This window comes from Condylura cristata, unplaced genomic scaffold (assembly GCF_000260355.1).
Source record: "Condylura cristata isolate star-nosed mole 26May11 unplaced genomic scaffold, ConCri1.0 scaffold00003, whole genome shotgun sequence".
Lineage (NCBI taxonomy): Eukaryota > Metazoa > Chordata > Mammalia > Eulipotyphla > Talpidae > Condylura > Condylura cristata.
In genome coordinates, this window is record NW_004567104.1 from 28,038,826 (window position 1) to 28,060,306 (window position 21,481).

At 39.4% G+C, this 21,481-nt stretch overlaps 2 protein-coding genes across 5 annotated transcripts in view; both read right to left on the reverse strand.

Annotated features, from left to right (window-relative positions):
• Positions 1–3,419: 3,419 nt before the first annotated feature.
• On the reverse strand, positions 3,420–5,150 carry GP5 (glycoprotein V (platelet)). Its single transcript, XM_004675414.1, has one exon. The coding sequence runs from the start codon at positions 5,148–5,150 to the stop codon at positions 3,420–3,422; it is 1,731 nt and encodes a 576-aa protein (XP_004675471.1).
• A 3,813-nt stretch (positions 5,151–8,963) lies between these two features.
• Positions 8,964–21,481, reverse strand: part of ATP13A3 (ATPase type 13A3) — a 71,884-nt gene continuing 59,366 nt past the window's right edge. For 3 of the 4 annotated variants that reach the window (XM_012733812.1, XM_012733808.1, XM_004675111.2), the window contains 3 exons: positions 19,952–20,032; positions 18,107–18,196; positions 8,964–12,332 (listed from right to left, as the gene is read on the reverse strand). In XM_012733812.1, coding sequence (XP_012589266.1) covers positions 12,135–12,332; positions 18,107–18,196; positions 19,952–20,032 — 369 coding nt within the window. In that variant the 3' untranslated portion in view covers positions 8,964–12,134. The remainder of the gene's footprint in view (positions 12,333–18,106; positions 18,197–19,951; positions 20,033–21,481) is intronic. The other variant, XM_012733818.1, reaches the window with a different exon arrangement.

A 21,481-nucleotide genomic window follows, 5' to 3' on the forward strand; every position in this document is an offset into this window, starting at 1 on the left:
TGTGTACTGGAGTGCTATTTACAATAGCCATCCTGTATGGAAACAGTTGAAGTACCCCCAAACAGAAGAGTGAATCAGGAAGATATGTATATACACTGTGGAATATTACTCAGCAATCAAAAATGATAAATTTATGGTAACATGGTTAGAGCTGGAGGGGATTATGGTAAATGAAATAAGCCAGAAGGGAGAAAGGCAAATATTGGATGTTATCACCTATAGGTGGTATCTAGAGAAATCAGACAAAGGGTCAGATAAAGATTGGCTTAAAAACTAACTCTTGTGGCCCTCCCTGGTGGCGCAGCGGGTAAAAGCACAGCACTGAGAAGCTAAAACCACTTCCTCATGAGTTCGATTCCCGCCTGCCTCGGAGGTGACCACATGGCGTGGCAGACCTCTCCTGACCCGCCCACTGCTCCCCTCAGCAGTGTACTTCGTAGAGCTGCCTGTTCTGCTCCCCACTCTGTCTCTGGTGAAGCTTCTCACCGCCTCTGAGCCTCTGGCCTGTACCCCAGCTCTGTATGCACAAATAAATAAATCTTTAAAAAAAAAAAACCTAACTCTTGCAAGCTGACTACAGAACTGAGATATCCAGAGGGGGTGAGCAAGAATGAAGTTGGAAGAGAGCATAGTGGACTGTGGTGGTGATTACAGGTGTTTTGGTGGTGAGTATGCTATATAACTATACCTAGGGAGCCATGCTATACTTTCAAAGCACCAATGACAATGTAAGCCAAAGTACTCCAAAAATAAATAAATAAAACCATTTCTTAAGTATCAGGTTGATGAACATTTAAAAGTATGAAATTATCAAGAGTCAGAAAGATGTGGAGTAATAGAGAATAAAGAGGAAAAAAAAAAAACCTGGAAAAAAATGTCCACTGAACAAGACAACAGATAATTTGTGGTATATTGTGCAGCCATTACAGGGAATGAACTGGTGCCAAATATTTCATATGGCTAAGTCTCAAAAATAATAGCGCAGAAAATAAAGTTGAAGACTGCTATGGGCATAGTAGCAGCCATAAAAATTTGAAAACAGGCAAATTACTTCAACTTGTTCAGCACTGTAGATACATGTAGCAAGAATATAAAAGGATGCATAGGGGTGTGAAATGCCAACTTACTGAGTAGGTTACCTATAAGGAGGCTTCAACTTTATCTGTGGCATGTTACTCTGTGAAAAAAAAAATTATCTTTAGCAAATATAACAAAGCATAAAGATTTTATAAAGCTGGTTGAGGTATCTCCATATTTCTCTGCAACTTTTAAAGACAATAGCCAAGAATTTGGAAAGATCCTGTAGTTGGAGGGAATTCCACAGGCAAAACTCATGGAAGTGTGGGCCTTGTTTGCTACCTGAACACACACACGCACAGCACTGAGATGTGCTGGAACATGGGGTATGCTCAAAGAGCTCACCGTGACAACAGCCCCCTTCTATCGAATGCCATCCACCGACTTTATGCTTTGACATGAATGCCGCTCTTTGCTCTTGTGAGAATCTTCGTTATCCTCACTTTACAGGAAAGGAAAGGGGGGCTGAGAGAAATAGAAACCCTGTCTGAGAGCAGAGTGGTTAGGGCCAGGGTCCATATTGCATCTAGGTAGTTCAAAGTTTGGAGCAGTGGAAATAAACAAGACGAGGTGAGACCAGTGGAGATACATTAAGAGAACCTAGAGTGGAAGTGCGCAGGGCCAGATGGGAGGGGCTGCATTCCTAGTGCCTGATAGCCTGAGAAGGGAGCTGGTAGCTGACCAGGATTGAGGAAAGGTTTTCCAGCGGTGTTTTCTGGGTCTTGAAGGAGAAGCAAACCTACAAATGCCAAGAACCCAGCTCTCCCTGCTCTACAAGTAACTGGTGTTTGGAGGACCCATTCCTTTGGACTGTGAGCGGAGCCTGACTGGAGGTGACCCACAGGTGACTTTGAATATAACCTCCAGTCTGAGAAAGTTTGTTCTCACCTTTATATATCCAGAGAAAGAGCCAACTCAAAGCTCGTCTTTAGAAATCATGACAGCATTTGTAATTGCTTGCCCTTTAATAATAAGAGCTAACACTTATTATGTGGAGGGCACTAGGCTAAGTCATCATGTGTTTTATTGCTTTTAATTCTCACACCTCTATGAGACAGGTGTCATTTATCCCTTTCCAGGGATGAGGACATCGAGGCTTAGAGAATTTTAGGTGTCTTATGCAATATCCTACACAGTCAGTAAGTGATGGAGCTGGGATTTGAAGCTGCAGTTGTCAACTCTCCAACCATATATTTCAACCACTGTTTCTCACAAGCACAGACATCCCATTAAAGCAACAGGGCTTTTATGGGTTGCAATTGGAAGATTTGCAAGAACATGATCCAAGCATAATAAACTAGAAACCAAGCTGACCATTACATCCACGAGCACCTGTCACATGCTATGTGCTCCATAAATGTTTGTAAAATGATGTGGCGTTTAGTTTCAGGAAGTGAAAAACCACCCCAGTGTCAAAATGACATACCTCGCCCATGTAGGAAGCAAGCAGAAGCTCCCTGGGGACATCCCCACCACAACCTGCAGGCTTGCACACACACACAGGGCCTGTCTGAATCAGAGGCCCGCCCCCACCCACACAGAGGGCCTGGTGCCTGCAGGGACTCCTCCCTCAACCTCTCACACCCTTGCCCTGCCCTGCTGCTCCTCTCCTGGGTACTGACCTCCTGAAAACAAGTTTTGAATGAATGGACTCTAGCAGTCTCCCAAATAGTCCACAGGTCAGAAATACACAAAATGAGAAAATAAAGGGAAAGAATTGAAAGAGTGCTAGTTTTCAACTATCCTTTTTCAAGCTCGTTTTTTATTGACATTTGTTTTTTCTGAATTTAATTTTTCTAATTTATTTTTAATTGAAGTAATAGTTGGGTAATATTTTATATATATACATACATATACATACATGCATACATGTATACGTACACACTTGATCCACTCATCTGTTGTACTGGGGCTTTTTGCTTGTTCCATAATTTAGTGATAGTAAATAAAGAGAGCAAGGTATGCTTTGCCCAGAAAAAGGATGACTTGGGCCATCACTTGAGTCACCCAATTTATTTTATTCACCAAATTCACAATCAGACCATGCACCCACTAAGTGCAGGAGACAGGCCCTTGGCTGGAGTTGGCTGTTTGGCTTGCACATTTTCTTTGCACCGAAAAGCCCCCAGCCCCTGACCAGGTGGAGTGCACAGGTGAGTCACATAAGCCCTGCCCCAGCAGCACAAGAGGCCAGTGGCTGCCAGACCTATAAGCAAACTGTCATAACTTGCGGTGAGAGAGGAGATGGAAAAGGTGAGGTCAAGGGGGAGGAAGGGAGAGGAAGACTGCAGCAGCCAGTCTAGGGTCTCCCTAGAGTTACAGCTGCCAATACTCTGGTCACGTTAGTTGCAAGGTTTTCCCACTGACAGAAAGCAAGAGCTCGCTCTGATTAATTTTTTAAATTGCCTGCAGAGCGCAACCATCACAAACACAATGAATCCGGTTATTATGGCCTGAATGGTTAAAAAGAGAAAATAAAGACCCCAGAACAGGCTGTGGTCTTCGCGTTGGCCCTTGGCGACCAACTGGGCCCAGGCCCAGGATTCTGAGCTGTTGGGCACAGAGGCGAGGAGGAGGGGGGTGGTGGGGAGGGCCGGTTGGCTTGGGGCTTTGGGGGAAATGTTGGCAGGGTGAGGAGGCGGCCTCCGGGTGCCCAGACACCCCGGGTCACGGTCCGGTAGGGCCCAGAGCTGCAGACCCGCGCGCTGCGGGGGGCTGTAGCACTGCGGAGGTTCGGTTCGGCCCACCAGGCCGCGGTGCTGCCTCAGCCAGGTCAAGAATGGCCACAGGTCGCAGTCGCAGCGCCAGGGATTGTGCCCCAGCAGGACCTCCGCCAGCCGGGGCAGAGTCCCGAACACGTCTCCCGGCAGGGTCTCCAGCTGGTTGTGGTCGAGCCGCACCGCTTCCAGGCGGCTGAGGTTGCGGAAGAGCGCGCGCGGTAGGGTCCGCAGCCTGTTGTGGCGCAGCGAAACCTGGCGCAGGCTGCCGAGGCCGCGCAGCAAACCGTCGGGGAGGGAGGTCAGGTTGTTGGAGTGCAGGGCCAGCAGCCGGAGCTCGCCCAGGCCGCTGAAGGCGCCTGCTGGCAGCGCGCTCAGACCCGGGCTCGCCGTCACCCCTAAAGCCCGCAGGCAGCTCAGGTTGCGGAAGGCGGCGGCCGGCAGGGCGCGCAGCTGGGTAGCGTTGAGCCACAGCTCCTGCAGGCCCCGCATCTCCCCGAAGAGCACCTCCGGGAGCTCTTTGAGCGGGTTCTCGAACAGGGTCAGGAGAGTCAAATTGTGCGAATGAATAAAGAGTGCGGAGGGCAGAAACTCGAGGCGGTTTCTGGAAAGAGTCAGATTTCTCAGATTTCGGAGCGGGTCGAAGGCACCGGGGGCGACGGAGCGAATGTGATTTCTGTGGAGCTGCAGCTCCACGAGGGCGCGCAGGCTACGGAGCAGCCCAGAATCCAGAGAGACAAGCTGGTTCGAGTGGAGCAAAAGTTTCTCAAGCTTGGCCTGTGCGCCAAGCAATCCCTGGGGCAGGTGGGTCAAGTTGTTTTCCGATAAATCCAACAATTTCAGGTTCTTCAGATTTGCAAAGAGGCTAACGGGAAGGAAAGCGAGTTGATTCTGGTTCAAAAAAAGCTCCTGCAGGTTAACCAGTTTCTGAAACATGTTTGGATCAATGTCCGTTAGCTCATTTCGGTCCAAGAACAACTGTTCCAGGAGCACCAGCTTATCCAACAGCGCACCCGGAAGATGAGTTATTCTGTCGCGCGATAACCTCAAGGTTTTTAGTTTTAGGAGGTCATTGAAGGTGCCGGGGGCAATGGCGGAAATGGGGCTGTCTGACAGTATCAGGCGTTGCAGGACGTTCATGCCGCTGAAGCTGTAGTTCTGCAAGGCGCCGGGGCCCATTGCGTACAGGAGGATGTGCGTGAGGTTGGAGGGCAGACCAAGCGAAGCGATGCGCGCCACGCTGCCTCCGGAGCACTGCGCTGCGTCCCGGTAGACACACCTGCAGGTCGGCGGGCAGGGCAAGTGTTGGGCTTGCAGCAGTCCCAGCACCGCGCACAGCAGCGCGCTCCTGAGCATGACCGCGCACAGCAGCGCGCTCCTGAGGGTGACAAGCGGGAGGCCTGTGGGCAATACACAAAAGCAAGTGCTCATATTCGCCCCTGTAACCCTGCGGAAGCGTCTCCTGATTGTCTCTCTCCGTGTGAGCGACTTATCTGCTTGAAAGTGCAGATTTTTCTGGGTGGTGAAGGCATTCATTCTACACTTCCAGGACTCATTCTTTGGACACAATGATTTTCTGCTCTGTGTAAAAGCATTGACATTAAAGCACTTTCAGGTTACCAGTACACTCGCTCAGAGTGAATCACTCCCACATTCCAGCCCACAGCATCACAGAGCAGTGTCCGCTGGGGAGGCAGCTCAGCTCTTGACGCTGGAAATGATCCAGGAGAGGCTATGACCCACTGTCAAGAAGGTAGAGGCCAAATGGGTTCTAACACCAGCAACCTCAGCCTAATATCTGTATCACAATCGTGGTGTATCCACAGTAGCCCCTTACTCTAAAATAATGAACACCTCCTAATAGTGAATAAGCTCAGCTAACAGTTGCATTGAGAAAGCAGGTAAGAATACCTACCACTTAGTGCCACGCATTGTTCTTAGCATTTTATTTAAATGAACCATTAATTTGCATAATAACTGAATGAGGATGGTAATATTGTTATCATCAATTAAGGATGAAGAAACTAAGGCCCAGAAAGATTAAGTAACTTAAACAGGGTCACACAGTTAGAATTTGAGAGTAGTATTTCAGTCATAAATACAGAGCCATCATTTCAAAGATGCTTAATTAAAAATTAATACTTGTGGCATTACCTGTGAAATATGCATAGTAAATGCTCATCCACCAAAACAGTTTCCCAAGTGGAATTTTACAAAAATCATTTCTTGTACTAAATTTTAGTTTTTATACACGCACAGAAAAGCAAGTGCTCCTTTTGCTCATGCTAATTTTTAAAATATTTGACCTTACCTGAAATGGTGCAGTTCCCCAAAGCAAATGAGTGAGAGGCTTACAGCTGCTTTGCCTGTGCTTCGCACTTTACAAAGGAAAAGGGAGGTATTCTTGCATCCGGAGGATAAAGACTTCACCAGAATAAAAGTCATTCATGGACAGGGCCCTATCTCAGAGGGCATGGTCTGGTTTTCTATGACAAATATCTTCAAACTGAAAGAGACCATATATAACTCAAATTCTAGTGTCAAAGCCGACAAGAGCAGGAGGGAATTTTCTCCATAAATGGTCCAGTGACTCCAATGCTAGAAAAATATAGTGCTGCAGCTGGGTCATGGCAGCAGCCACACCCTAGAGGCCCCACTTCCTTTGGTTTTCCTTTTCTACCATATTGCCCCAGTTTTCTCCCCAGTCCTCCCGCTCCCCTTTTTAGGAATATGATTAAGAAGGTTCTTGAAAGAGCACGGCTGGGTTGGTGTTCACATGTCTGCTTTACTTGGGAATGTCAAACTGCTTTCCAAAATAGCTGTACAATATAGGTGTGTGACAGTCCAGGTGGGCTTCATTGTTCTGCCCACACTTGGAACTGATTTTTTGCCATTCATATGAAATAATTACCTGTTTTCAATTCCCATTTAAAGCTTGAACAATCTTTTCATATGTTAAAAAAAAGATTTATTTATTTATTTATACAGAACTGGGGTACAGGCCAGAGGGTGCAGGGAGTAAGAGGATTCACCAGAGACAGAGTGGGGAGCAGAGCAGGCAGATCGAGGAAGTACGTTGCTGAGGGGAGCAGCGGGCAGGTCAGGAGAGGTCTGCCTCGCCAGGTGGGTCACCCCCTGGGTGGGGATGGAACTCTGTGCTGCAGTGTCTGCATGGCTTCATAGCACTGTGCTTCAAACCATTGCGCCACCAGGGAGGGCCCTCTTTTCGTATTTTTTTATGGCCATTTGTGCTTCAACCTCTGAGATATTTCCTTTTGCCCATTTTCTACTCGCAAAATGTGCCCAAGTCTTTTAAAGCAGGATTCTAGGCATTCTGTATATATCCTGATACAAATCATTTAGCAGTTACAGGTGTTAAGTTACAACTATCTTCAACTGGTTCATGGCTTGCCTTTTCAGCTTTTTTGTGATTTTTTTTATCTGCATATAAGTCTTCAGATAGATGAAGTTGGCAATCACTTTTTATGATTTGTACTTTTTGTCTATTAAAATAAGCTCTCCTTTCCTGTTAGAAAATGCCCTTACCCTAAAATGCCCTATTTCCGATCATTTTAAGACTTTGCATTCAGAATGTCTTTAATCTTCCTTTCATTTTCGTGTATGAACAGTTCAGTTTTATTTTTTCCAGTTAACCAGATGTCCTAGTCAGAGTTACAAGTTCAGCCTTTCCATGGACCAACATCCCTTGGATCTGTGGATCTGTTTCTGAACTAATAATGTGTCCATCAAACCACACTAAATTCTTTTTAATATTTGAAGTCCGAACATAGGTAGTGTTTTGTAAAGGGTCAAGAAATTCTCTCAGAATGCATCCGTAGAAATGTATTTTGAGCAAACTTTTGGGAAGAAAACAGTAGTAGTATAAGCGAATTTAAAATGGATATATCCTTTGTCCAGCAGTTCTACTAAAAGCTCACCGTGTGCAGAGATACTTACTGCAGGATTGTTTGTAGAAGAAACAGGAAAAGAAAAAAACCTAAGCCCATCAATGGGAAACTAGTTGTTTAAATTATGGTACATCCATGCAATGGGATGCTGTGTAGATTTTAAATATAAAGTGAAGCCACAAATGCTAGCATCTTGCTAAGATATATTGAGTGAAATAAGAGACAGCATAACATCTAAAACCGTATAATTTTTTTAAAAACATACAGCTGTAGATTAAAAAATACATTATCATTCATATATATACACATGATTCATATATATATACATGATACACCTTTTGGGGCAAAACTAGAAACAGACTTCCTTGTATCTGTGAGGAAGTCAGTGACTGAGAGACTAAGAAGTGCCATGGAATAATCAGTGAGGGTCTCAAATTCTGGCGAAGCTTCTTTAGCTTATTTTCCCAGCCAGAGTGCCAATGAGGGGAGGGCATTCTAATTCCCATGAAGGGAAATCTGGGTACAAAAGCTACGGGCAGTGAAAGAAGAGAATTCATCCACTGAACAACTCAATATGGTATTAATAAATATTTTGAGCAATGATGTTAATGGCTCTAGTGTTTCAACTCCTTTGGATTTTGGACCCATGAAAAGGTCAGAAATCTCTATGAAGTCACAGAACCCTTGCCTATGGGGTTTGGTCATTTAAAAGCAGGTGTTAGCCTGGGTGAAATATGCTTCTCTGTGGGGGGAAACTAAGAGACCTGAATAACCACAATTACAAATTTGAAGAGGCAGCCTTACTCAAATGCCTATAATCAGAATCTTCCCTGCCAGGAAACACTTCCTACCAAGGTACAAAGGTCCTATACATTCCTGCCTTCTCTAGAATCTCTGACCACTAGTTACTTCTCTGGTTTCTATTTGGCATGCTCTTTTCTATGCTCATGGATATCAATTCACTTCAGACTTACTGCTTCTTACATAATAGCTCTGGGCTTGATTAACCACCTATTAATAGATTATTGCCTTGTCTTGTATCTTACCACTCCTCTCAAATACTTAATATTTGGCTCTGTAGTGTATCTCATTGGTTTCCACAGGATGGGCATGGACATGACATGATATAGGATACGTAACATTTCAAAACTCCATAGTTAAAAAAAAAAAAAGGAAACACAAAACTATTAAGCAGGAAATGAGGGCAGTATTTAAGTAATTAAAAAACGAATGCATAAAGACACAGAAAAATGTTATTTCATTCATTTAAATTTTTATTTCGAATAGTTTCAATCAAAAAGATATCATAAGGTTATTTACAGTGCTAAATGTACAATTATGAATGTATGCCTTTTTGACATTAGGGTACCATTCTTGAGCAGCAATACAATTTTAAAAATATAAAGATGCAGTATCATTTCTGATATAAAGTTACTTAAAAAAAATCCAAAGTCTTAAGGAATTCACAAATCATAACAGGAAGTAACTTTTATTAATTTCATGTGCACATAATTACCAAATTTTAATACATTAAAAATGTGTAAATGCCCACATACTGTACAAAAATTAACACCCGACATTTTTTAAAAGTCCCCAACTACCTCCCGCCAAAAATATACAAAAACCTATTATCAGATATGTCAAAACTGCATGCAAAAAATCTTAAATTTCTGTTTCCTAAAGCTTGAATTTTTGCTCTTCTCGGGATAGTGTTCCTAATAGCCATTTTGGGAAAAGAATACTTAAACAATGATATATTTCATGCCTTCAAAACTGTGCAGTATTTTCATAAACAAGGGGAACAAAATAAATAGAGTAAAAAACTGCAACAGTTTTATTTAAACGCAAGTGCAGTTTTGGAAAGCTTTTGAATGTAAGATTATAAAGCTAATATAAAAATTATTTTGTTGTTGGCTTAGCCACTTTTTATTCAAGCATTATTTGCAGCATTGCTTTACAGCAGTTGGTGCTAGAAGATATAAAACATATAGTTACCACTATTTATATTTGAGGGAGGAAAAAAACCTTTAAACAACCCTGAGGGAGACACACATTAAAAATCTTGTTATTTATTTAAAAAGTTAAAAAGTTACATATCATTATTTAACAATTACTTTCCCAGACATTTCTGTCCTTTAAGTATATGCATAAATAAAATTTTAATTGGCAATATTAATCTTAATACATCAAAATAATATATGTACATATTTTTAAATTTTAGATATGTATACACTCAAATAATTTAATGTGAAATTCGGAATCAAAATTACTGTGTAATGGTAACTTACAGAGAGGACTCAGTCTATCTATGGCACCAAGCAGGACCCACACCTGGATTCACAAACATTCTTCAAATAACATTCTGGAAACCATCTATTACAACTTGAACAGCCCCTCAACTTTGTTCACATCTAATTTCCTATAAATGCTTTCTCACCTATCTAAAAATTTCATTCCTTTGAGAATAATACAGACAGATGAGATATAAAACCTTTATAAAATCTAAATGTTAAAAAAAAAAGGGGAGGGTGTTAAAAATATAGTTCTTTATAACCATGCTCTGAAAGATGTTAAACACACCTGATAGCAGGAGTTGAAGCTGCTACTTAACAATGAATTATATACTTCAGAACTTAAAGAACACAAAATTTACAATTCTAGGAAATCATTGAAGAATAACACTTGTTCATACCGAAAGTGTGTATAGAAATTATAAAATGGTTGAGAGAGTAACTACAGAAAACAGTGCTAATTCACAGCTCAAGAGGTCTAAGATGCATAGCTTCATAGAATCATTCATCTAATGTGTATTAATATCATTACATTTTGAGATGGAAAATTTTATTATGTTTTTGTTGTAAGAATCAGTGGCAATAGCAATAACAGTGATCCTGAGTGTAATTTACATTTTTCTACAGTTACCAAACATCATTCAGGTCTCTGCAGCATAAAAAAATAAGACCATTTGGTCCTATAGTATTGAATAACATTTGATAAGTTGGTAAAATATACCAGAAAAATAATGACCATCGAGGAATAGAAAGCACAGCACACTACTGGTTAAGAAAGAAGATAGGATAGTATCAGTTTTAGTAGGTTAGTGTTTATCATAACTGTAGGTTTTGCCAAACTGCTGGATCCTACCTAAGAAGGCATTTTTCAAACCACTAATTTTGTTCAGAATTTTAACATTAATCAGGCAAAACAAAGATGAAAAATAATTTCCACATTTTATCTCGGTTAATGGATGTCTAACTCTTAATTTCAAATGTTTTCCCTCTCAGAACTATCTCCACAACTAAAAAATAATAATAATAACAACAAGGTAAGCACACAATCCAAAATAAGTTAAGCTCTGACCTCTGGCACCACCTAATGGCATAAAACAAACTCTCACCAAGCTCATATTGCTTTGAAAAAATAGCAGCCCTTCGAAACCACTCATTTTTCAAACCTCATTACTAATAGGAGACATACGTCAAACCTCAGGAGGTAAAGTTCTAACCAAAAACATAACAGCCAACTATTATCCTATGTCTTTAGGTAATTAAGAATGTAGAAAACAGACATTTAAAAAATAATAAAACCTGTGGAAAAAACAGACATGAAGGGGTATTAGAAAGCTAGATTGACATCTACTGCCAAAAGAAATGATCTTATTTCTTAGTGAAAGAGGTTCTTCAACATTTAACTAAACACCAGACATTGCACAAGATCATTTAATAGCTTAGAGGGACATCTCAAGAAGGCAGTGAAGCACCTTGCTGATTAGAAAAGTAAAACCCAGGCAATTTGTACAGAAAATATAAAACCATAAATGTAAATTACCTGAGTTGTTCTACAAGCAACATCATAAAACTCATTTCTAACTCTATACTATTGAAGGAAATTGGTGTGTATGTGGGTGTACAATTCTTTGGAAGAAATACTGAGATCAAACCATAAAACAGGCTTTCTGTGTTCTCTGGAAACTAATTAACAGCCATTTTAGTTATCACTCACAAATTTAGAGCCTTGTTTATAAAAGTGGGGACTTTTTCTTCTTAAGGGGGTTGTGAAATAAACAACACTATAAAACTATGTCTCAAAAGCCAATGTCTAAAAATCTACCGAATTATAAACTTCAATACAGAGAATATCACTGAGGAGTACAGACAAGAAAATTATGAAAACATATATAAAACTTAAAGAGTTACTGAATGAAAATATAGGAACTTTATATAACTATTATCCATTTCACTGATGGGCCTGTATCTTTGTTCTTTTTGGGGAGGGGAGGGGGTTGTTTTTGTTTTTTTAAACTAACTCTAAAATTATTCTATCAGAAGGGACATAAATTAAAATGGTACCATTCAGACACACAGGATCAGGAAGTCCTAAAATACTTTCTCCTCAAAGCTGCTATTAGCATACCACTGAGTCTGATTCATTGCTATGTAATGGTGATGATTTGACATGATCCATTCTCTTTAACTAAAGCTTTAGCTTCCGTGGTTGTTTGAGGTTTTGGTGGCCATTCTGGATCAACCAAGAGCTCCTGAGCCAGATACATATACTTTGCCTTTGGTATCTTCTTTCTACAGCCCAGGGCCCAGGACAAGCAGCATTTTCCCCATCGATCCACTGACTCCTAAGAAAATAAGGAAAAAGAACATCTTAATAAGTTTGCTTCTTTTAAACAGAACTGTCACAGCACAGCATATAAGCAAAGGAAGAGGAAATAACTTCTGAAAACAAACAAACGAAAAAAAAAAGCTTTAACTAAAAAAGTCAGCTTTCAATTATTTAGGAACATGTAATTTTTTTAAGATTAGTTTTATTTTTCAATATAACTTATTTCCTTTTATTTAGATTATGTATCAATCCCTCTCATGTACATGTTTTAGAATTCTATGAGTCTATAACACAAAACATTTACTGCACTAAGAATAACTTTAAACTATTCAGAATGAGAAAATATGCTCCGTATTTAGTATGGAAACTCATACTATACCCTAAACTGCATCTTGGTACTATGGCTCCTAGCAATTTAGTCACCTGACTATTCTGGAAGGAAGTCATAATATTGCTATCATTATACCACTTTTCAACGCATTTATATGATGTAAAACTTGTTAGGTCAAAATTATATTCAGATCACACATTTAATGGCAATTGGTCTTTAAAGCCACATTCTCATTAATGTCACAGAGTTTTTGTTTTATAGTAACAGCTTTCCCATGGAGCTCCACAACTAGATAGTATACAGAGAGGTATAAAACAAGTATTCAGTATTACTTCAGTATCAAAAGCTGTGCTGTCACTGAAATCCTTCTGACCAATCCTGATGTTAATAACGAAGGTGATCTTAGGTAAGTAATTCTAGGAGAAGAAAGAGTCTCTGATTTTCATACAAAAATTCAAATTCAATAGATGCCATCGTTTGTCTTCATTGAAATTTGAAATAATAAATGACAACATGGAGACCTATCATTATAGTAACCTCTGAAGAAGTCAATTCTTATTTTGGCTTTGGCTTCCCCAAAGCAAAATTTAAAACCCAAGTTTTTTTGTCTTGCCATCAACTCAAGCTATAACTATGTCTTCTCTCAACTGAAGTAACCGTCAAAAATGGAAGTATTCATAGATGTTCAGTTTTCTAACATTAATACCCCAAATACCTTTAAGATCAAGAATGGCAAATTTGCTTTAACATGTATTTTGAAACATGTTCCGGTCATGTAAAACAACAAAATACTTTGAAATGAAAACTGTTTTAACAACTTTTTCTTACTTTCACTCGGTTAAGTGTTCTCATCTTATTTAGACAATCACTATGAACCTACTACTCTTTCCTTCTTCTCAAAAACTGTGTGTGGGCAATGCAACAATAACTAGCTGCTTCTAGTTATTGTCCTATTTACTTGTCAACAACATACAGGATGTTGTAGAACTACCAAGAATTTAAAGTTCAAAACTGTGATTACAAGTAAACTACACTAGGTTCTGGGAGGGCAGGGTGATGGAATAAACAGACTTGAAGATTGTCTAATAGTCTATTGCCCTAATTAAAAAGAGAACTACTACTATCACCACCCTGAAAGAAGTCCACAAAGAAACTAGCTGACACTAGGAGAGAGACTAGATAGAGAAATCTTCAGGTGAGGCAAATACAAATAATTTCTCTCCAGTGTAGTCATGTACATGACAAACCTTAACATTTAAATGAGACATGGGGTTCAGTAGTTTAAACTATCTTTTCCCAAAGTGTTTGTAAGTTCTTCTAACTGTAAGAAATGTCAATCAATGTTCCTAAATTAATCTGAAAGCTGTCACTTTTAATTTTTACATCAAATAGCACCACTGAAGGATCACAGAAAAGGCTAGAGGTGAGTGTTGAATTTAAGTGGGAGGGGGAAGAGGGTAGGAAAAACATACAGATGGTGTCTGACCAGATGAGCTGACTGGGTTGAAGGGCAATGCACAGCAAGCTGAATTAAGGAAAGTTACAGCCAAGTTTATTCAAATGTAAGATACAAACACATGTATCTAAATCCACTGTTCCCTACAATGGAAAATGAATCAAGCAATGAAAACAAATTCCAGTAGTATTTTTTTTTTTACATTAGAGGCGCATTTTTCTTTTTTACATCTTATGTTCCTATTAAAAGCAATGTACTACTTGTTATAACTAAAATAGTCCTAAGGAACATCAAGGATTCCCCATGCACTATAATTAAAACATATTTTGCTCCTAGAGCTTCACCTCCCCCAGTATCATACACATATCCTCATCTCTTCAGTATCACACACAACTAATATACTATATACATAGTATTTTGTTAGTTTACAAACTTATCAATCAGTCTCAAACACAGTATGACTTCACTAGTAGAGAAATTGAAAGTGCTACAGGCAAAGTGGAATGAGAAATAAATCAAGAAAGTGATGATGGTGACAACAGGAGAAAGAAGCAACTGCACAACAAGAAAGTAGTGGAGGATATGAGTACGGGGCTTAGGATGAACTACGTCTCCCCAACACACCTAGAGATAAGCCTTGGAGGCAGCCACAGCAACTGGACCATTTGGTTTGCTCCTGAAAGCAATGGTTAAATTAAATAACCAACGTTTCCCTCAGAAAACAGAGGCTAACACAGTCCACCAGAAAAAACAAAGTATTTTCAAAAAAGATATATAGCTAAAATTTTCCTGTGTTCTCTTCTGTGAAAAAATAGTAGAGACTAAAGCTACTCCTGTCTCTTAAAGTTGTTACAACAATTAGAATTCCTATAAGATGCCTCAAGTAGTATCTACCACAAAAAGTCAGTACTGATAGTAGTTGTATTTGTCTTAATCCTGCCACGTGACTGTTGCATTAGTTTCTATCTCTTTGGTCTCATAAATGATACGTGTGGAGGCAGTGTGGCACAGTGAGAATCAGAAATCCTAATTTCAACTCCCTGTTCTGTTATTCATTAGATACACAGCAACTCAACTAAATGTGCATATGTAAAATGAAGTTAGAAATACCATAAAATTGGGAAAAGGGTGAAGGTATTATACAGTACCTTCTAGATGACCAAATATTTTGGACATAACTGCTAAAGACAGCAGGTGAAGCTGCTGACTTCCCAATTCACTTCTCTTCAGTTCTAAAGCCTAGTCCAGCCTACCCTGAAACTTTCAATCCATCTCACTGGTCTCTGGGTCTACGTGATAAGGAAGGAAAAGAAGAAACATAGCTTCTTCGCCTAACATTATATGGAAGACTGAGAGTTACAGCCTGAGACCGCAACTGATTTTGGTAGAAAGAGAACAGAATGGGGCCTTCCCTGGTGGTGCAGCGAGGTGGAGCACTGCACTGCAAAGCTAAGCCACGCCATGGCAGCTTCAACATGAGTTAGATCCTGCACCGCAGGTGACCCACATGGTGCAGCAGACCTCTCCTGACCCACCCACTGTTCTGCTCAGCAGTGTACTTCGTCAATCTGCCTGTTCTGCTCCCCACTCTGTCTCTGGTGAATCCTCTCATTGCCCCTCCACCTCTGGCCTGTCCCCAGTTCTGTATAAAAAAAATAAATCTAGGGGGAAAAAAGAGACAGAACAGAATGGACAGGAGTTTTGTTAGAAGAGAGAACAGAGTGGAATATGAATTTGTGGCTGGAGAAAATTAAGGTAACTATAAAAGTCCCAGGACTTTGTAGCCCTCACCTTTACTTTCTTTTTTACTTTATGACAGGGTTTTTCAACTTTGAGACTACTGACATCTTGAATTAGGCACTCTTTGTTGTGAGGGAATGTCCTGTGTACTGCTACTAGATGTTTCTTTAAGAGTATCTGTGATCTTAACTGCTGTAAACGATGTGCTAAGAGCAAATCCACCCCATAACTGTGATAAGCAAAAAATCCCTCCAGACACTGCCAAATAAATCCCCTGCCTTGGGGAGTGTGGCAGAGGGATTTGTCCCTATTGAAAAACATGGCCTTATGGCAATATGACTAATTCACTAGCTCTTTTCTAATGCCAATTATTTAAAGTTTTTAATCATAATCACAGAAACTGAATATTAAATTTGTATACTCAGTGACTCTCAGCACTAGTAAATCCACAGTTCATATTTGAATCTACCTGCTCTAGATCACACTCTACCTTCAATCTTTTCCCTCAACACTTTCAATGCAAGACTACAAACGAGAAATATACTCTTGAAGGAGACAGGTACTTATTTACAAATATTTAGGAATTAGCAAATTATAGCATTTTCTGCCATTTAAATTTGGTTGAACAGTGAGAAGGGGTTTCCAACTCAAATATTTTGAAGGATATGTTGCTCATTAACTGACTAAATGGGGGATAGACCCTCTCTTCAGAATCTGTATCTCTTGTTTTGGTCAGAAATCACTTTAGAGAAGCTGAAGCTCTATGTAAATGTTTCCCTGTCCTTGTCAATACAAATATTTTACATAATAGGAACCCAAGTCAATCCTTTAAAGTAGCAGTAACTGTAAGGGGAAAAAACTCTAGACACAGATAAAATTTAGCTATAGGACCTGTGCCCCTAATATAGTCCGGTTATACCCTCTACTAGGGACAACGGGACACTACACTTCTCTAAGAAAAAGGAACTGAAGCTGATTCCAGATTCATCCCACTATCATGACATTATCACTACTCACTGGAAAAAGGAAATGGTATTCTAAAGACCCCTTAGACAGCAATCTTATGATACTCTGGGTATGAAACTTGCTCAATTACCAAAATACTCTAGAGCTCATGAAGCTGCTCTTTGGGTAAAGAAGAATTAAAAGTGAGTGATCCAACTCAGAAATGACAGGGAATACTTCTGAACTTGGAAGACTTTTTGGGTGAGTCAGGTAAGCGAAAAATTTAGAACTCACCCACATACAAACAGCAATGGGCAATGTGAAGTGGGTAAGACTTTAATTATGTCAAATTCTCTATACCAAAAAGCCTGACTTCGAGTTGTGATACTTTGAAAAATATAACCTGTATTTTTTTTAATCAAGAACTATAAACATCTCAACACAAGGAAATGGGTTTTATTTACTGTTTCTCTTTTTGCATATATTTCAAATTGGCTCTATCATGGTTTGTATAAAAATGAGCACTGTGCCTCTGAAAATTATTCTGAATGATGACACATATATTAGCGTAAACCCACAAAAATAATAGTACAGCATCTAACAAGAAATCAGAAGTAATTCCTCAAAATTTTGAGCACAGAACTTCAAATCCATGAAGAAACAATTCCTTCTTAATAATTCTGTTTACATAAAATTTAGCCTCTAACATCGTTCACAAAAACCTAATATTTAAAGCACACAAATGGGGGCGCTCCCTGGTGGCCCAGCAGGTTGGAGCACTGCACTTGAAGCCAAGCCAAGCCAAGGCAAGCCAAGCCGTGGCCGCTTCAATGTAGTTCAATCCCTGTCCCTACACCGAAGGTGACCCACATGGCACAGCAGACCTCTCCTGTCTCGCCCACTGCTCCCCTCAGCAATGTACTTTAGCACATTGCCTGCTCTGCTCCCCGCTCTTTTTCTGGTGAATCTTCTCGCCGAACCTGCACTTCTGACCTGTACCCCATTTCTATGTACATAAATAAATAAAATCTTAAAATAAAACACACAAATGGAAAAACTCTCACCACTGAGGACAAGACCTTACAAACACGGAGGATAAGGACTGGAATGGAAAGAGAAGAAATTTATGAAATCTGGAGTCCTGAAAATGTAACAAATGTCTGTCATGAATTTTCTAGGACTCCTTAAAGAAATGAAATGCCAAGCATAGGGAACAAGGTTGAAGCAACACACAACAGAACCACCTTACAGAATGCACAATACACAACTGAAAGAGCCTAGAAACGGGAAGAATTGAGAGTAAGTGCTGATTTCCAACCTGTGGTGGCTGTGTGGTGGTGAAGCGATATTCTCCTTGTTTGTCTCGATTGAACACAACTTTCCAAAGGACCATGTCAAGGAAGAAGTTCTGAGAGATATTCCAGTGAGTTAAGAATTAAAAATGACTAAGTCACTCTTTATTAATGTGCACATTTAAAACAACTCACACAATGTTGCATCATTAGTGAAAAATATGACCTGATCTTCATATACAGCAGTTCCCTTTATCCGCGGGGGTTAAGTTCCAAGACCCCCAAGGGAACCTAAAATTGCAAACAGTACCCAACCCTGTATATGCTATTTTTTCCTACATGTATCTACCTGTGATAAAGTTTAATTTATAAATTAGGCACAGAAAGATATTAGGGACAGTAATAATAAAATGGGATAGTCATAGTGATATACTATAATTTATCTGAACGTGGTCTCTTTCTCAAACTATCTTTTTGTATGTAGTATATTCATACAGAAGTTGACCACAGATAACTGAAACTGCAGAAAGCAAAACCGCGGATAAGGGGGCACTACTGCAGAGAATTTCAGTTAATACTGCAAAAGAATAAAAAAAAAAAAAAATATGACATGATCTCTGTAATCCTTAAATTCTTGATAAAATGGGACCTGTAAATATTAATTAAATATGGATTTTAATATGACTCCTCAAGTTTTCCCATAAAATACTTACAATCTGGTCTTTTTCTTAGTTATTTTTAACTGAATATATAATATCAATGATATATGCAGCTGTATCTATAAATGAATATATTATACAACACAATCCTTTGACAGTAAATTAAGAGGGATAATGAAAGGATTCCCTAAAACTTCTCAAAATTAATATTTTTAAACATTGTTATCCTAATAAAAACATCTGAGCAAAAGATAAATTTATAGTTTAGAAAAACATTTAAACAGAGTATCTTGGATATGCTTTCTAACATCCACAAAATGGCAAAAATACACTTCACTGGGTAAATTAAATCATCAGTACCATAACCCTTACTCTGCCTATTGAGGCCTAAATATAAATGCCACATCATCTTTTCAAATGATAACAAGTTAAGCAAAATTTGCAGTCTTTGACTATTATAATCACTTATATATGCCTCCTGACAAATTACTTTATTTAAAAATCTAACCTATTAAGCCCTTGAAAATTACAACTGTATTGCCTACTTCCTGTATTACTACTTTAGCACTGAATTAAAACAGTAGTTCTGAGAAGAAACAAAATTTTATTAATCAGCAGCAAATTGAGTACCACTTCTTTCAAAGAAAACTAAGGCAATCCTAATAGGAAGGTTAACTGTACAATATACAATGGTTTATAACGTCTTTCAGACCTCTATCAGAGTAGTTAAACTAAATACAGAGGAGGGAGTTCCAATAATAAATGCGTATTAGGTAAATTCATAATGGCATTATTTTTTACTGTCAATAAATTCTTATTATGAATATGTACTACATTTCATGGACAATGTCCCCCTCCTTCCTTAAATGGGAGATTTTATTACATATCAAAGCTCCAGTGGTATACTCCCACTGATTTCAGCCAATGACTTACCAGTTTATAGGTTGTCTGAGCATCAAACTTCTGTCCTTTCTATAATCACTAACTTTTATTATCTCATCATGTATTGTAGCATCTAGTCATTGACTAGATGGTCCCTTATGTGACCATCAGCTCAAAGATCAGAGCGAAAATACAATGAATTTAAATAAAATGAAGCTGAAGCTGTTTGTGGACTTCCATAATGTTACCTTTCTCAATCCCCAGTTTCCATTAAATCACCAAGAGTCCTAAAGCAGCTCAGTAGGTGTCTAGAGTATCTGCAGTGCTTACCTCCACCATGATAGATACAAAGGCATTGATGAGAACAATGATGAGCATAGTTATACGCCACTGATACGGTACACATACTATCTGTAAGATAAACAAGTTTAAGTTGAAATTGCAGTAGGTAGTTGATATTACAGCATTATATCATAATTTCCAAATTTATCAAAATTCTATTATCAAGCACCTCTTACATATTACCTACACAATACTCAAATATGCCACAAAGTAGGTATTATATACACTTTTCTGATGATGAAGCTCAAAGCTGAGGTAACTCAAAGTTAAAAAATAAAGTGCCCAGGTTAAATTCTATTCCTGGGATGCAACAATCCATGTTATACTAGATCATAAATTTGTTACTAGTGCCTCCTTCAAAAATAAAATTTTATTTTTAAACAATGAGGCAGATACTGATTTAACCACAAGTATTATTCAAAACTCTACACAGCTATAAAGACAGATTTGTAAGAGAAACACACAGACCAACTTGAAAACTCTCTACATTTTCACTTTAAAATCTGTGATAATCTTTTAGGCATACAAGTAAAAAATAACCCAATTTATGCATTCACTCTTTTAGTAAGCAAATATTTACTGAACAACTAAGATACAGTGCTTAGTGCTCAGGAGTGATGTGATTGAATATTTTAGAAAAACACCAATGACTCCCGTTGCAAGGGTCTGAGGGTAGAAACTGTTATAGTGCTTCAGGCGAGGAATGATGATAGCCTGACCTGGAGAGGAAGGCAGCATACTATATTCATATTTGGTCTCTGTTTGGTTCCCCTGCCCAACACAGAACTTCAAATCCCCGGGAGTTTCCTGAGTATCAAGAGTGTTTTGTTCTAATGAGAAACCTTGGTAAGCTCTTGGATAGCTTCAAGGTAGACACTGATGACCAGAAAGATTAAGCCATGATTAGAAGCTTTGAACTTCAGTCCCACCCTACCTCTACCCTGGAGATTGAGTTTATTGATCATGCTTATATAATGAAGACTCCATTATAAAAATCCCTAAACTGCTGGGCTTGGGGAGCTTCTGGGTTGTTCAACACATTCATGTACTGGGAGAGTGGAATACCTGAATTCCAAAGGGACAGAAAGTTCCTGTACTAAGATACTTTCAGACACTCCACATAACTTTTTATCTGTTTGTTCATCTGCACCTTTATTCTTTATAACACACCAAGAAACATAAGTGTTTCCCTGAGTTCTATGATCCATTACAGCAAATAACTGAAAATGAGAAAGGGATTGCAGGAACCCCAATTTATAGCTGTTGGTTAGAAATACAAATGACGGCCCTCTCTGGTGGCTCAATGGGTTGGGATTCAGCACTGCAAGCTAGCTGCAGCCACTTCAGAGCCAGTTCAATCCCTACCCCAGAGGGGACCCACATGGTGCAGTAGACCTCTCCTGACCTACCCCCTGCTCCCCTCAGCAGTGTACTTCATCGATCTGCCTGTTCTGCTCCCTACTCTGTCTCTGGTGAAGCCTCTCACTGTCCCTGCACCTCTGGCTTGTACAAATGACA